This window comes from Salvelinus alpinus, chromosome 20, assembly GCF_045679555.1.
Source record: "Salvelinus alpinus chromosome 20, SLU_Salpinus.1, whole genome shotgun sequence".
Lineage (NCBI taxonomy): Eukaryota > Metazoa > Chordata > Actinopteri > Salmoniformes > Salmonidae > Salvelinus > Salvelinus alpinus.
The window spans coordinates 23,595,963-23,613,437 of NC_092105.1; the positions used below are offsets into that span (position 1 = coordinate 23,595,963).

General features: G+C 41.5%; 1 protein-coding gene across 1 annotated transcript in view; it reads left to right on the forward strand.

The window, feature by feature from the left end:
- The first annotated feature begins 42 nt into the window (after window positions 1-42).
- Window positions 43-17,475, forward strand: part of cryl1 (crystallin, lambda 1) — a 32,738-nt gene continuing 15,305 nt past the window's right edge. The window contains exons 1-5 of the mRNA XM_071355000.1: window positions 43-330; window positions 1,368-1,475; window positions 5,438-5,564; window positions 15,833-15,994; window positions 17,165-17,359. Of these exons, the coding sequence (XP_071211101.1) occupies window positions 290-330; window positions 1,368-1,475; window positions 5,438-5,564; window positions 15,833-15,994; window positions 17,165-17,359 (633 nt within the window). The 5' untranslated portion in view covers window positions 43-289. The remainder of the gene's footprint in view (window positions 331-1,367; window positions 1,476-5,437; window positions 5,565-15,832; window positions 15,995-17,164; window positions 17,360-17,475) is intronic.

The following is a 17,475-nucleotide window of genomic DNA, read 5'->3' on the forward strand; positions in this document are numbered from 1 at the left end:
CACCGGTTTCATACAACAACAAAAAAATAAATGTTCTCAGCTTAGAATGTAAAAAGTAACGTTATAGCTAAACAAGACCATCACCACATGATTAATAAAATAATGCAAATTGGTGAATGTACATTTTCATATGATGAATTTTCTTCGCTCGTTTTATTTTGAACATTTTGGGGCACCGTACAATCAAGTGACTAGTAGGGGCGTTGCAGGATTTGCATGCAGAGTATTCTTGGAAAAACAGTGACTGTTTTCAATGTTGCAATAACTTACTGCTAATCAAAACTGCAAAATGAGTTCCTCTGAGGGGAAGACCATTACCGTTATTGGCAGGTGAGCAGAAGCATCACATTTCACGAGCTTTATCTGTCTAAAAAATATTGCTCCAACAACTAACGTTAGCTAGCTAGCTAAGGTTGTGTGCTTATGCATGTGAACTTCGAGCTGAGTAGGGTCAGCTGATCATTAACTAAACTTCTCTAAGTAAAGAAATTAGTTCATTTTCATGACACTGAACGTTTGTTGTTAAATATATTGTATTCATATTTGTTGTGCATGTGTCAAGACGAGAGAATAGCCTCTGTGTTTTTTATTTTAGCCTATAACGTAACTCACTGAATTTGTCATATCAGGTCAGGATGTTGTGCTCGTAGCTATAGGCATATCATGTGATGTTATCTTAATTAAGATGTATTTTTTGTCTAGATAAAAATGTAGAATCTAGTACAATAGTTTTTCCAAACGTATATGGTCATCATGTGGTTATTTTGATGGTGGCGACGGTTTCTTTCAAGAACAGGCATCACTTTTATTTGCCTTTGCGTTCTTATTCCTGCATCCTCTAGTCACCATTTCTGTACAATCCTGAAGGATGTTGAGGGCACAAAAAAAATGTCTGCTCTGTCACTGTTGAACCTTACCACCCTTTTTTGGGGAATTTGAGCCAGAAAAGTCTTGTCATACAACACGGTTTACATTTTAACTTCATTATGGTTTATGATTAAATTAACATGTGTATGTTCACCTTTGGACTGACCCCCAAATCGAGGATCACTCCTATTATATGATATATATACTAATATATATCATGTTATAATAATTTAGTCATACATTTGCAATTTAGCAGGTGCTTTTATCCAAAGCAATTTATATAGTGCAATGGGTGGCCCCAGAGGGAATCAAACCCACCACCCTGGTGTTGCAAGCGCCATGCTCTAACAACTGAGCCATACTGGACTATTTGGTCGTTAGGGATTTAATTTCTCATCAAAAGCATATAGCCATTCCGGGGCAAACCAAATTTCCCTCTGGGGACAGTAAAGATTGATTGATTGATAAATGTTGGCTCTGTTGTTCTGTGTGTATTTCAGTGGGCTGATTGGGCGCTCCTGGGCCATGGTGTTTATAAGTGGGGGCTACAGAGTGAAGATCTATGACAACCAGCCAGGCCAGGCTGCCAGGGCCATCCAGGAGGTCAGGTGAGTCCTGGAAAACAAGGCAAAACATGACCAAAATATCTCATGACTGCATCGACTCATACATAATATGCATGACCAAAATACCCCTCAGTCTTCTTTTGCACTCACACCAAAGACACACCAAAAAACATGATCAGTGAGTCCTTTTAACTTTACAAACCCACCAACAACCATAGAGTGTACTTTGTTGAAAACATGGACAAATTATGATTAGTTGAACATTAGGAGGCGACACATCGCTTTAGGTGAACATGGTCCTCTCCCCTGTGGTGTTTCTATTATATGTAAAGAATTTAACTTTAACCCAGTGTATTTTGAGCTCAAGGCTCTGGAAGATGGGAAAATGTTCTTAGTGACATTTGTAATAATAATGAATCGTGGATTGGATAATATTATTTCTACCAACTGAGGTACTCAAAGCGCTTTACATAGTAAGGGGGAAACGCACTTCATCCACCACCAATGCGGCGACCATTTTTCTGCCAGAACGCGCACCGCACATCAGCTATTAGGTGTAGAGGTGAGGAGTGATATATGCCAATTAGGAATGAGGGGCATGATTAAGTGGCCAGGTTGGGAATTTAGCCATGACATTGGGGTTAACACCCCATTTTGTAGGGAGAGGACTACTAGCCTAGTCCAGATATCTCCTGTTATGATTCATTTAGAAGGGTTTCACATCTAGCATCATACAGACACTTTGAGGTTGGCCTCTAAAAATATCACAAACAACCTGCTAGTCGAATAAATAGCTATTTGCTACCGTATAGCCTAACTGAGCCATTGTATGTCTTGTTTGCTTCAAGTCTCTATACCAGTACTTCCCCAAAAATATGTCAAACATCTGGTGGTCCCAGAGGAGAGCGTTTGGAAACCTTGCTCTATATACCATGCTGTTTTGAAATGTATAATGAGATTTGCTCAACTGCACATTGGTTAAAATAAATAAACCTATTGGACTGTAGGGGGCATTCTTGATCTTTTATTTTTTACAGGTAACTGCCTGTAATAAAGGAAGCACCAGTATTAAAGCCTTGTTCACATTTGCAGTTTGAAGTGACTCAATCCTACTTATTTGCGTGTTGGGCAGCCATCATTCACTTTGAACTGGACTGAGTGTTTACAGGCAGTAACAACAGTGCGACTTTAGATGATTAGAACGCATTCGCCAAAAGTCACAAAATACACCTGAATGGATTTCTGCAAATATGTAAATACCACGGGAGTCCTCTTACATTTGGGAACTTTACAGTCCTATTGATCAAACAACCATGAACAGGTAGGCTCTCTCTCCCTCAGTTATGCACATAAACAACAAGATCAACAACTAATGCTAACTAGAGCGATATTAGCTCAAATCTAACGAGGGAACATTAGATAAACCCTCTAAAACTTTTTCAGCCAATTGGCCGTCAAAATTGCACTTATAAACGATGGGGAATAGTAGCCTACTCGTCCTTCTACAGCTTGCCTGCCAATGCATGCTTGTCCCAACCAAGCACCCAAGCTAACTAGCTAAAATTGGCTAGCTTGTTAGCTAGCTACTTCCAGACACAAATGAGAGAACACCTCACTCTGACCATTTTACTCGGCCTAGCAGAGCTGGTTAGGCTGTTTACATGTTATCTGGAGATAGCTAACAAAGCAATTCACATTTCTTGCTAGCTAACCAAATGACACCTACATCTCTAGCTGTGTAGCAAAGATTTTTATACCTAACCCAAGATAGACCACAGCCTGTCATTTCCATTGGAAACAAATTAGTCATAGTGGGCAGAACTAGCAAGGAAGTGGGCAGAGCCAAGCTCAAGCTAGCAAGATCCTATTTCTAGCAAACATTTGCATATTTCCGTTAGGGAATGCCTACTCTGTGAATTGTACATGTGCAATAACTCAGTTCACCTTTGCACTCTTTCTAAACAATGCAATTTAATTTACACTTTGGCAAAGGGTAAAGTCTACAAAACTTTCTAGCATAACACATTCTAGTTTTGGGAACAGAAAACTGTATTGAGATCAAATGTTTCATCAATGAGAAAATTAGCAGAATTTTGGCTAAAATCCATCTCGTTCCATCTTCTCCCACTGCCGGCCACAGGTCTGCCTCTCTCTACCATATTTGGTAGTGATTGAAAACGCCAAGTGGATGCTTCACATTTATACACCTGGTGAAATATCTCTCATTGTTCTATCTGTGTAGCCACCGAAAAACTATATGTGGGGGGAAGAATTCAGTCACTCACCCACTCCTCCAATGACATGACATCCTCCTAGCAGCTATTTAGTTAACGCTAGGCTCAATGTTTTTAGATTGCTACATAAATAGATACGCTAGCCTATTAGCCACGTGACTTGTGATCATTGCCCTTGTTAGTTTGATTGTATTGACATTGCCAGCCTTAGTTACATTTGTCAGTTTTTGTCCCAAATATTGGAGCAGTGCATCTCAAATGGAGGCAGCAAACAATGTACCAGGCCAGCTGTGATTTACAACCTGATAGCAAAATAGTTTTGGCCTACCAAGAAGTGTATTCCAAATTATATGAATCATGCATTGAACTGCATCCATCTATTCTGCCAACAATGCCTTAGTGTACGTCATGGAATGTTGAGTCAAATAGAAACTATTTTTAAAACCTCTTCTAAAGTTGTTTTTGTAGCATAAAGTGGGAATTTGATATTTTTTATTGATATTTTTGATTATCTGTTTGTTTCATACCTGAAAAGTTGTTAAAAAGCTGTCAATTCTACTGTAAATATGTTAATAGGGCTTTGGGCCACCAGAACAGCTTCAATGTGCCTTGGCATAGATTCTACAAGTGTCTGGAACTCTATTGGAGGGATGCAACACCATTCTTCAACAAGAAATTCCATGATTTGGTGTTTTGTTGATGGTCTCCGGCACTGCTCCAGAATCTCCCATAAGTCTTCAATTGGGTTAAGACCTGGTGACTGAGACACAGAGAGACACACACCCTTTAAACCCCATATGCTCCTTTGAGACCCCTATTTCAAAGTCACTAACCAGGTTTCCATCCAATGTCTTTATGCAAGTAAAGTACATGTCGGATAAAAAAATGTAATAACAGGTCTAATTAAAACAGAACATTTGTTGGTAAACTTTCCAAATGTCGACAAAACAAAATATGCTAGACAAGGTGGGATCTTTTTGTCTCAGTAAAATGTATTATGCAACAAATGTTGGTGAATGTGCTTTTATGCGCAAATATTAATATAATAACCATCATATCGAAGTAAACTTGGAGTCATGCAATGACATGTTGTGTGGTCCTGCAGTTTACATGTAAATCTTTCACCAACTGGATGGAAACCTAGCTACTGAGATCTCTTCTTTTAGCCATGGTAGCCAAAATAATGGGCAGCTGGCCATTTTTATACATGACCCTATGCATGATGGGATGTTAATTGCTTAATTAACTCAGAAACCACACCTGTGTGTAAGCAGCTGCTAACAATATATTTTGTATCCCTCATTTATTCAAGTGTTTTCTTTATTTTGGCAGTTACCTGTGTCTTGCTTTCTGGTTACCTTTTAAACAAGCTTTCACACACCACTGAAACAACTACACATTTAATTCCTCATACCACAGGCCTCACCATAGAGCTACCGGGAAGATATGTTATTTACATAAAAAGGTTTTCATTTAATTCACTTTGAAAAACAGATGCCTGTTCATTGAGTGATTTGAACACTATTCAAAGCCCGAGAAACCATAGCATAGGGAATGCACCGTTGCATTTGGTATTGGCTAGAAAACCAAGCTGTCAACATTTAGTCTCACAGTATATTCATTATGTACTAAGGTGGCACTTCATATTCCACAGGTCACTGAGTTATCTGTGTAGTTATTGAAAAAGCTTTTGGGGTTTATGTGTGTATGTGTGCATACTTGCTTGCGTGTATGTTTGTTAACCCCTTCTCCCTCTCTCTGCTGGCCTAGGAAACAGCTTGAGGATCTGCAGGAAGAGTGCATGCTGAGGGGGGATCGAAGTGCCTCAGAGCAGCTAGCCCTACTGAGCAGCCACAATGACCTCTGCCAGGCACTAGAGGGAGCCTTCTTCGTCCAGGTACATTAGGATGACTGGTATGAGTATCATCTATGAGAAAAATAGCAATAGCACTTACCTAGGGTGCACAGGGCCGTAGCCAGGAATTCTTTTGGGGCGGGGAGTTTAAGAAAGTAACATCTCATTTACTGCATTTCTATTCAATTTAAAAACTCTAAAATGCCATTTGGAGAACAGCAAAAACAAGCAAAAATTACCCTAGCCATATCACATTTGTTGCTGTAGCTTCATTCACCTCAGTCGATCTACAAACACATAGCCTATTAGCAATACAATTAGCCGCTACACATTTACTCACATTAACTCCGAGCCAGGATTTAAAACTATAATTTAATACGTACAGAGGGATCTGTTAGCAGAAAAATTATTTTTATTAACAAAAGGTAAACAAATATGTTTGCTTTACCTAACATTTTGTTGTTGTTGCTGTTTTACAGCTAATTTTCTGCAATTCTAAACATTTTGCCATTGGGTGGGGATAATTCTTTGCAGTTTTAAAAGCTAATTTCCTCCAATTCTACACATGACTTATACCATCTTAACTTCTTATGGCTGCAGGGGCAGTATTGAGTAGCTTGGATGAAAGGTGCACAGAGGTGCCCATAGTAAACTGCCTGCTCCTCAGTCCCAGTTGCTAATATATTCATATTATTATTCGTATTGGATAGAAAACACTCTGAAGTTTCTAAAACTGTTTGAATGATGTCTGTGAGTATAACAGAACTCATATGGCAGGCAAAAACCTGAGAAAAAATCCAAACAGGAAGTGGGAATTCTGAGGTTGGTCGATTTTCAACCAAGATCCTATTGAATTCACAGCGAGATATGGATGAGTTTGCACTTCCTACGGCTTCCACTAGATGTCAACAGTCTGTAGAACCTTGTCTGATGCCTCAACTGTGAAGGGGGGCCGAATGAGAGGGAAATTAGTCAGGTCTGCCATGACCTGACCATGCTCTGACCATGCATGTTCACATGAGAGGGAGCTCTGTTCCATCGCTCATCTGAAGTCAATGTAATTCTCCGGTTGGAACGTTATTCAAGATTTATGTTAAAAGCATTCTAAAGATTGATTCAATACATAGTTCGACATGTTTCTACTGACTGTTACGGAACTTTTGGACATTTCGTCAGCTTTTAGTGAATGCGCTTCCTGACGTTGGATTTGTTTACCAAACACGCTAACAAAATAGCTATTTGGACATAAATGATGGACATTACCGAACAAAACAAACATTTCTTGTGGGAGTCCTGGGAGTGCATTCCGACGAAGATCAGCAAAGGTAAGTGAAAATTTATAATGCTTTTTATGAGTTTTGTTGACTGCAAATTTGGCGGGTAACTGTATGGCTTGCTTTTGTGGCTGAATGCTGTTTTCAGATTATTGAATATTGTATTTTGCCGTAAACCTTTTTGAAATCTGACACAGCGGTTGCATTAAGAACAAGTGTATCTTTAATTCTATGTAAAACATGTATCTTTCATCAAAGTTTATGATGAGTATTTATGTTATTTGACGTGGCTCTCTGCAATTTCTCCGAATATTTTGGAGGCATTTCTGAACATGGCGCCAATGTAAACTGAGGTTTTTGGATATAAATATTAACTTTATTGAACAAAACATATATGTATTGTGTAACATGAAGTCCTATGAGTGTCATCTGATGAAGATCATCAAAAGTTAGTGATTCGTTTTATCTCTATTTCTGCTTTTTGTGACTCCTGTCTTTGGCTGGAAAAATAACTGTTTGTCTGTGATTTTGCGGTGATCTAACATAATTGTTTGTGGTGCTTTCGCTGAAAAGCCTATTTGAAATCGGACACTTTGGTGGGATTAACAACAAGATTACCTTTAAAATGGTATAAGATACATGTATGTTTGAGGAATTTTAATTATGAGATTTCTGGTGTTTGAATTTGGCGCCCTGCACTTTCACTGGCTGTTGTCATATCGATCCCATTAACGGGATTGCAGCCATAAGAAGTTTTAATATGTGCCCAGTCGGTAATTTGGCCATGACTACTACAAGTTCAGATAGTCTAGACAGCTAACTAGACTAATTTACCAATCTAAAACATTTTAACTTACATGGGCTAATTGAGTGACTGTCAGTGAGTGACATATAACAAGAGGAAATCTGCTGATGCACAACCACATTTCGAAATTACACCTTGTGTATTACCTTTCTAACTCTCAGTAGTAAGTTGAGACCCCAATTGAGTTCCCCCAAAAAGTTAATATATATACACTACCGTTCAAAAGTTTGGGGTCACTTAGAAATGTCCTTGTTTTTGAAGGAAAGCGAATATTTTGTCCATTAAAATAACATCAAATTGATCAGAAATACAATATAGACATTGTTAATGTTGTAAATGACTATTGTAGCTGCAAATGGCAGATTGGCAAAACCTTTTGTAATTATGTTAGCACAGCTGAAAACTGTTGTGCTGATTTAAAGAAGCAGTACAACTGGCCTTCTTTAGACTAGTTGAGTATCTGGAGCATCAGCATTTGTGGGTTCGATTACAGGCTCAAAATGGCCAGAAACAAAGACCTTTCTTCTGAAAGTCATCAGTCTATTCCTGTTCTGAGAAATTAAGGCTATTCCATGCGAGACATTGCCAAGAAACTGAAGATCTCATACCACACTGTGTACTACTCCCTTCACAGAACAGCGCAAACTGGCTCTAACCAGAATAGAAAGAGGAGTGGGAGGCCCTGGTGCACAACTGAGCAAGAGGACAAGTACATTAGAGTATCTAGTTTGAGACACTCCCAAGTCCTCAACTGGCAGCTTCATTAAATAGTACCCGCAAAACACCAGTTTCAACGTCAACAGTGAAGAGGCGACTCCGGGATGCTGGCCTTCTAGGCAGAGTTGCAAAGAAAAAGCCACATCTCAGACTGGCCAATAAAAATAAATTATTAAAATGTGCAAAAGAACACAGACACTGGACAAAGGAAGATTGGAAAAAAGTGTTATGAACAGACAAATCTAAGTTTGAGGTGTTCGGATCACAAAGAAGATGATGGAGTGACGCCATCTGTCAATCATGGTGGAGGCATTGTGATGGTCTGGGGGTGCTTTGGTGGTGGGAAAGTGGGAGATTTGTACAGGGTAAAAGGGATATTGAAGAAGGACGGCTATCACTCCATTTTGAAACGCCATGCCATACCCTGTGGATGGCGCTTAATTGGAGCCAATTTCCTCCTACAACAAGATAATGACCCAAAGCACAGCTCCAAACTATGCAAGAACTATTTAGGGAAGAAGCAGTCAGCTGGTATTCTGTCTATAATGGAGTGGCCAGCACAGTCACCGGATCACAACCCTATTGAGCTGTTGTGGGAGAAGCTTGACCGTATGGTACATAAGAAGTGCCCATCAAGCCAATCCAACTTGTGGGAGGTGCTTCAGGAAGCATGGGGTGAAATCTCTTCAGATTACCTCAACAAATTGACAACTACAATGCCAAAGGTCTACAAGGCTGTAATTGCTGCAAATGGAGGATGCTTTGATGAAAGCAAAGTTTGAAGGACACAATTGTTTCAATTAAAAATCATTATTTATAACCTTGTCAACATCTTAACTATATTTCCTATTCATTTTGCAACTAATTTCATGTATGTTTTCATGGAAAACAAGGACATTTCTAAGTGACCCCAAACTTTTGAACGGTAGTGTGTTATTTTTCTTAATTCAAAAACATTACAGAGGCCCTGAGGGTGCGTCTCAATAGTCTAGAACAAAAGCCAGGTTTGCCAGATTTGCCCATCCCCTCCCAAGAAAGGTTGGCTTTCCTGTAATGGAAGGTGTAGGAGGATGTGGTATGGGAGAGACGATAGGAGAAGCCACATGACAGTTGAATTCCTTACAGTGTGGTTAACCATCTCATCACTCATCTGGTCTTAGTCCCGCTTTACACACGCTCACAAACACACCACGTGAGCCAGGAAGTGTGGTCTTTTAGCCAAAGACAGGAGTCACATTCCATCCGAAACACCAGTATAGACAACACTGTCTCTCTTTGAGGGGAAGGAATGCCTGCTCAGTGGGAACATGGGAGATAGGTATATGGTATTACACAGGTTTAATCATTACAGTGTATCGATTGAAATCATCAAGTAATACTGTGGCGGAGAACAAAAGAAGGTGTTTTAGAGAGTTACAGGGAAATGCTGCTGGGAAATATTCAGAGTATCTTTTCCTGGTTCAGATACGTTTCCTCACTGACTGCAGTTCACTTAGTGTTTCCCTAGTTTTTTTGTTTTGTTTTTGGAAACACTGTCAAATCAAATGTATTTGTCACATGCTTCGTAAAGAACAGGTGTAGTTAAACAATGAAATGCTTACTTACGGGCCCTTCCCAATAATGCAGAGAGAAAAAAATAGATAAATAGAAAAATAATAAGACAAGAAATAAATATACAGTGAGGAATAAATACACAATGAGTAATGATAACTTGGCTATATACACGGGGTACCAGTACTGAGTTGATGTGCAGGGGTATGAAGTAATTCAGGTAGATATGTACATATAGGTAGGGAGGAAGTGACTAGGCAAGAGAACAGATAATAAACATTAGCAGCAGCTTATGTGATGAGTCAAAAGTGTTGGTGTAAAAAGGGTCAATGCAGATAGTTAAATAGTAAAGCAATAGCTACCCGGAATAACTATTTATCAGTCTTATGGCTTGGGGATAGAAGCTGTTCAGGGTTCTGTTGATTCCAGACTTGGTACACCGGTACCGCTTGCCGTTCGGTGGCAGACAGAACATTCTATGACTTGAGTCTTTGACTATTTTTAGGGCTTTCCTCTGACACTGCCTGGTATAGAGGTCCTGGATGGCAGGGAGCTTGGCCCCAGTGATGCACTCGGCCGTACACACTACCCTCTGTAACGCCTTGCGGTCGGATGCCAAGCAGTTGCCATACCAAGCGGTGATGCAGCCAGTCAAGATGCTCTCAAAGGTGCAGCTGTAGAATGTTTTGAGGATCAGAGGGGCCCATTCCGAATCTTTTCAGTCTCCTGAGGGGGAAGAGGTGTTGTCGTGCCTTCTTCACAACTGTGTTGGTGTGTATGAACCGTGATAATTCCTTAGAGATGAGGACACAGTGGAACTAGAAGCTCTCGACCTGCTCCTCTACAGCCCCGTCGATGTGGATCGTGCCGTGCTCGACTCGATGTCCTGTAATCTACAACCAGCTCCTTTGTCTTGTTGAGGGAGTGGTTGTTGCCCTAGTACCACACTGCCAGGTCACTGACCACCTCCCTACAGGCTGTCTCATTGTCATCGGTGATCAGGCCAACCTCTGTCGTGTTGTCAGCAAACTTAATGATGGTATTGGAGTTGCGCTTGGCCATGCAGTCATGGTTGAAAAAGGAGTACAGGAGGGGACTAAGCACGCACCCCTGAGAGGCCCCTGTGTTGAGGGTCAGCGTGACGAATGTGGTGTTGCCTACCCTCAGCACAAGTCCAGGATCCAATTCCAGAGGGAGGTGTTAAGTCGCAGGGTACTGAGCTTAGTGATGAGCTTGAAGGGCACAATGGTGTTGAATGCTGAGCTATAGTCAATGAACAGCATTCTCACGTAGGTGTTCCTCTTGCTCAGGTGGGAGAGGGCAGTGTGGAGTGCAATATCAATTGCGTCATCTGTGGATCTGTTGGAGTGGGTCCAGGGTATCTGGGATGATGGTGTTGATGTGAGCTATGACCAGCCTTTCAAAGCATTTCAAGGCTACAGGGCGATAGTCTTTTTTTCCCTTTTTTTTCCTGTACATTTTTTATTTCGCCTTTATTTAACCAGGTAAGCTAGTTGAGAATAAGTTCTCATTTACAACTGCGACCTGGCCAAGATAAAGCAAAGCAGTGCGACACAAACAACAACACAGAGTTACACATGGAATAAACAAGCGTACAGTCAATAACACAATAGAGAAAAAACAGTCTATATACAGTGTGTGCAAATGGCGTGAGGAGGTAAGGAAATAAATAGGCTGTAGTAGCGAAGTAATTACAATTTAGCAAATTAACACTGGAGTCATAGATGAGCAGATGATGATGTGCAAGTAGAAATACTGGTGTGCAAAAGAGCAGAAAAGTAAATAAAAACAATATGAGGTAGGTAGATTGGGTGGGCTATTTACAGATGGGCTATGTACAACTGCAGCGATCGGTTAGCTGCTCAGATAGCTTATGTTTAAATTTAGTGAGGGAAATATAAGTCTCCAGCTTCAGCTTTTTGCAATTCGTTCCAGTCATTGGCAGCAGAGAACTGAAAGGAAAGGCGGTCAAAGGAGGTTTTGGCTTTGGGGATGACCAGTGAGATACACCTGTTGGAAAGCGTGCTACGGGTGGGTGTTATTGTGACCAGTGAGCTGAGATAAGGCGGAGCTTTACCTAGCAAAGACTTATAGATGACCTGGAGCCAGTGGGTCTGGCGACGAATATGTAGCGAGGGCCAGCCGACTAGAGCATACAGGTCGCAGTGGTGGGTAGCATATGGGGCTTTGGTGACAAAACGGATGGCACTATGATAGACTGCATCCAGTTTGCTGAGTAGAGTATTGGAAGCTATATTGTAAATGACATCGCCGAAGTCACGGATCGGTAGGATAGTCAGATTTACGAGGGTAGGTTTGGTGGCGTGTGTGAAGGAGGCTTTCTTGCGAAATAGGAAGCCGATTCTAGATGTAATTTTGGATTGGAGATATTTAATATCTGGAAGGAGAGTTTAGTCTAGCCAGACACCTAGGTATTTGTAGTTGTCCACATATTCTAAGTCAGAACCGGCCAGAGTAGTGATGGTAGGTGGGTGCGGGCAGCAAACGGTTGAAAAGGATGCATTTGGTTTTACTAGCGTTTAAGAGCAGTTGTAGGCCACGGAAGGAGAGTTGTATGACAATTGTAGCTCATTTGGAGGTTAGTTAACACCGTGTCCAAAGAAGGGCCGGAAGTATACAGAATGGTGTCGTCTGCGTAGAGGTGGATCAGGGAATCACCAGCAGCAAGAGCGACATCGTTGATATATACAGAGAAAAGAGTCGGCCCGAGAATTGAACCCTGTGGTACCCCCATAGAGACTGCCAGAGGTCCGGACAACAGGCCCTCCGATTTGACACACTGATCTCTCTGATGTCTGAGAAGTAGTTGGTGAACCAGGCGAGGCAGTCATTTGAGAAACCAAGGCTGTTGAGTCTGCCGATAAGAATACGGTGATTGACAGAGTCAAACGCCTTGGCCAGATCGATGAATACGGCTGCACAGTACTGTCTTTTGTCAATGGCGGTTATGATATCGTTTAGTACCTTGAGGTGGCTGAGGTGCATCCGTGACCAGCTCGGAAAACGGATTGCACAGCGGAGTAGGTACGGTGGGATTCGAAATGGTCAGTGATCTGTTTATTAACTTGGTTTTCGAAGACTTTAGAAAGGCAGGGCAGGATGGATATAGGTCTATAACAGTTTGGGTCTAGAGTGTCACCCCCTTTTGAGGAGGGGGATGACCGCGGCAGCTTTCCAAACTTTAGGGATCTCGGATTATACGAAAGAGGTTGAACAGACTGGTAATAGGGGTAGCAACAATGGCGGTGGATAATTTTAGAAAGAGAGGGTCCAGATTGTCTAACCCAGCTGATTTGTACGGGTCCAGGTTTTGCAGCTCTTTCAGAACATCTGCTATCTGGATTTGGCTGAAGGAGAAGCTGGGGAGGCTTGGGCAAGTAGCTGCGGGGGGTGTGGAGCTGTTGGCCGGGGTTGGGGTAGCCAGGTAGAAAGCATGGCCAGCCGTAGAAATTCTCAATTATCGTGGATTTATTGGTGGAAAAGCATGCATTTAGACAGGTTACCTTTGCGTTCTTGGGCACAGGGACTATGGTGGTCTGCTTGAAACATGTAGGTATTACAGACTAGGTCAGGGAGAGGTTGAAAATGTCAGTGAAGAGTACGCGTCCTGTTAATCCGTCACGGACTTGTGAATGTTAACCTGTATAAAGGTCTTACTCACATCGGCTACGGAGAGTGAGATCACACTGTCGTCCGGAACAGTTGGTGCTCTCATGCGTCACTCTTTCATTTATGCTAACCTCATTCTGAATCAATAGGCTTTATAATTGTTTTCCCACTTAAGACTTATGATTTATATGCAGAATATCTTCTCCTTTTAGGCAAAATGTGTCCCGCCTCAGTTGGTAATTGTTGATTTTTGTCTCTTTGTGAGCGAGCGTCACAAGTTTAATCTGGTGACGTGCAACTTTGTCATGAAGTTATTATTTATTCTACTGTTAAAGACATAGTAACCATTGCAAGGGTGACTGACAGACACACCTTACCGCCACCTTACATTATTGACCCACAACACATCCCTGCAGCCAATGTCCCCTCAAATATTTTTCGGCAATGAGCAAATTTCAGGTCTGCAGAGCACAAACTTGAATGTTGTGAAAATAAATTCTGTGCAACGTCCAGCATGCGTTTGCTGTGAACACTGAGGCTGTAGCTGCTTTAAGTTACAGTTTCAGACACTGGTCAAGTAGGCTACTGTGCCTATTTGATCATCATGTAGGCCTACCAGAGTGGCCTACCATAAAAAAAACAATGGAGAAAATACATCCCATTACATTTTAAAATGGAAAAAGCTGTTCTATCATTCAGTCTACAGTAGCAGCCATGTGTGGTGTTCAGTGTAGGCTTACATTCCATGAGACTTAAAAAAAAAAAACATGTTGGCTTGACATGAACCCGTTTTTCAGACAAGGAAAAGGTTGTGTTGTATACAAGGAACCACTTTCCAAAATAAAATGCATTATTATTCCCATACCAATTTTACAGAGACTCAGACAAATTACTCCCCTCTGCCTATTGGCTACCTAGCTTATTCAAAATACAACACTAAAAAGCTCTTTACCCAACTCGCTTTCAAAGATGTCTAGAAATGTACACGTTTTGTGCTCTTGTAGGAAGCATTGCACTCCCCAATTGCTAACTACAAATGATCTATAACTGGGCTAATAACTCACTAACTAGCAAAGGTTATGAACAAATGTGCTCAGGTGGCTACATGCAGCTCTCACTTTGATTTCAAAACAAGTGCATCTACTCACGACCGCTCATGCTGTTAACACAGTCCAGTTCAAAGTAAATGGCACAGATCCATTTATGGCAGTGGTCTATTTACATATAGGCCTACTGCAGCTCTGATTGGTAATGCCACACCGGTCTGTGTGGAGTATGGGCTGAGTCGTGTGTGTGTGTGTCAATGCATAGAATCCTACTCTGCGTTCTGTCTAGAACAAAATCTCTTGCATATTAGTTTTGCATACTAAGTCTTGAATAGTTTGTTTTGTTTCGGTATGTTGCATTGAAAGTGGATAATATTGCGTTGATTCGATCACAGTTCCCACAGTAAAGGGAAACGTTGATAGTGTTAACAAAGAGGGAAAACTCTAGAAAGTTCAATCTCGTGCTTCTCTGCGCGGGCTGATATTTTTCTGCATGGCAGTCCTGGGGGAGTTGAGGGAACATTACCTGCAGCCATTGTGTAGTTAATCTAACCTGCTTAGTTTAGTTAGGTGAAAGAGCATCGTGGCCTTCAATACACTTGTCTGTGCATATTGGTGAGTGATGAATTAAACAGGATAAAGCACAAGCGGTATTCTGTATTAATTTATAAGAAGCAATGATATTATCATGCCAAATATGTTTGTTTCAGTGTGGTTTCTATGGTTATAATGTTTGTATTGAAACACTTATGTCAGCAATACACAACCTTCTTGTGACCGGGGACCATGAGAAGGTTGTACCCCTTACTGTTAAAATAAAGGGGAAATGTAATTTAAAGGCACGACCTCATGTTTGAAGGTTTTCAAAGGAAAACAATATTCGCTTTCAGTCTTAAGAAATAGGCAGACTTATAGGAAGATGTCATGACATGTCTTATAACTATGTGTTCAAGACATGAAATCTCATATCATGTGCCATAGTGTAGTTAACGACAGAACCATATAGCTGGGAAAGTAGTTGTTTTCCCCAAATAAAAATGGTGTGAAATAGAACAATACAATTTTCCCAGCAGAAAATGTTTCATTTGAAAGTACACCATGTTTGTTCTCATCAGTCTTTACATTGTATTTCTGTATGTCCTAATATTTGTAGATAATTTTGCACTGAATGTCCCTGTTCCCACTGCGATGACCTTAAATCTGTTAAATGTATTAACTTTCCTGTCACATTTTCTCTGCTAAACAAACGTGTGTGTCTGTGTACAGGAGTGTGTGTTTGAGGAGATCGAGGCCAAGCGGAGTGTCTTCCAGGCGGTGGAGAGTCATGTGGGAGAGGGGGTGATCTTCAGTAGCTCCACCTCCTGCCTGTTGCCTAGCAACATCTTCTCCCAGGTCCAGAACCAGAAGCGCTGCATCATATCTCACCCGGTCAGTACTGCGCTACCACAAACACCAAGGCTGTGTCCAATATGGCACCCTATACAGGGCACTACTTTTGGCCAAAACCCTGCACAGCATAGGGAACAGGATGCCATTTCAGATTTGCACAAGCTCTCTTTCTCCCTGCCCGAGCCAGAACTTTTTATATTTGCACAAGGGAATGACACATCCATTCCAGTTGTGGCATTTGTAACCTTCATGTTCTAACCCTTCTGTTGCAACACTACATTTTATTGCACTCCAGTCCTTGTCTAGTCTTCCCCCAGTCTCCTAACAACTGGCTAAACACAGAAATTCCACCCTTATCATCACCTTGACGCTGAAACACAAACACGTGCAGTCCTTCTATGGCCGGAGAGAGACGAGTTCACCTTTACCTGGGAAAGTGCGCGTACGTGCATGTGTATGGTGAATGTTTAGCCTAATCCCCCCAATGGTTTTACCTCAGTGCCACTCCTATCATTTACATTTACATTTAAGTCATTTAGCAGACGCTCTTATCCAGAGAGGCCTTCACAGAGGACAATGTGTGAGATAATCCCTGCTCATCGATAGCCCCTGTGTGTATAATGGCTTACAGAGTAATGCGGTCCAACACATTAGCTTCCTCCCCCTTGTCTCCTCTCCCTCATCTGCACTGATTTGAGGGAGCTGTACTAGTCTATGTCCACGTATTTTTTTATACATTTTTAATCATCTCAAATAAAGAAAATAGCAGGGTTCTCCAACTGGTGGCCTGCGAGCCGAATTTGGCATGGCGGGTGGATTTATTCCCCCCCCCCCCAAGTTTTCTGCGCAAAAACAAACATTTTATTATTTTTATTGTTGGACATAAGAGACTGTAAAAATGCTCCAAGAAAATCAGCTCCAAGTAATTTAATTTAAGAAATCTGCTCCCAAGTATTCCCACGCATAATAAAGAGACACGTGATCGTATACAAATGTAAGCAAGGTTTGAAATTATTATGTTTTAGTCAAATCTGTTTGGGCATCTTGCAGTCAATTTGCAGTCTACAAATTATTTGTAATAATTATGTTTCGGCCCACAGCTGAATCTAGTTGATGATCCCTGGAATAGAGGAAATTAAGAGATGGTCTATTGGTATGGAGATGTTCTCTCTGTTGTTGTTTTGAGCTGACGAGTTTCGCCCCCTACAGGTGAACCCGCCCTACTATGTGCGTCTGGTGGAGCTGGTGCCACACCCAGAGACGTTGGCGGAGGTGATGGACACCACCCACGCCCTGATGACTGCCGTGGGCCAGGCTCCCGTCAGGCTGAAGAAAGAGATTGACGGCTTCGCCCTAAACCGTGTGCAGTACGCCATCATCGCCGAGTCCTGGAGGCTGGTCAAGGTGGGAGGCAGACTGAATACTGTGCAACATACCCTCCTCTCTTATCACTGTATTGGTCTCTTAGGTAGTTTAGAACCAAGGGATTATGTATCATGAGTGGAGGTGGATTTGGCTGA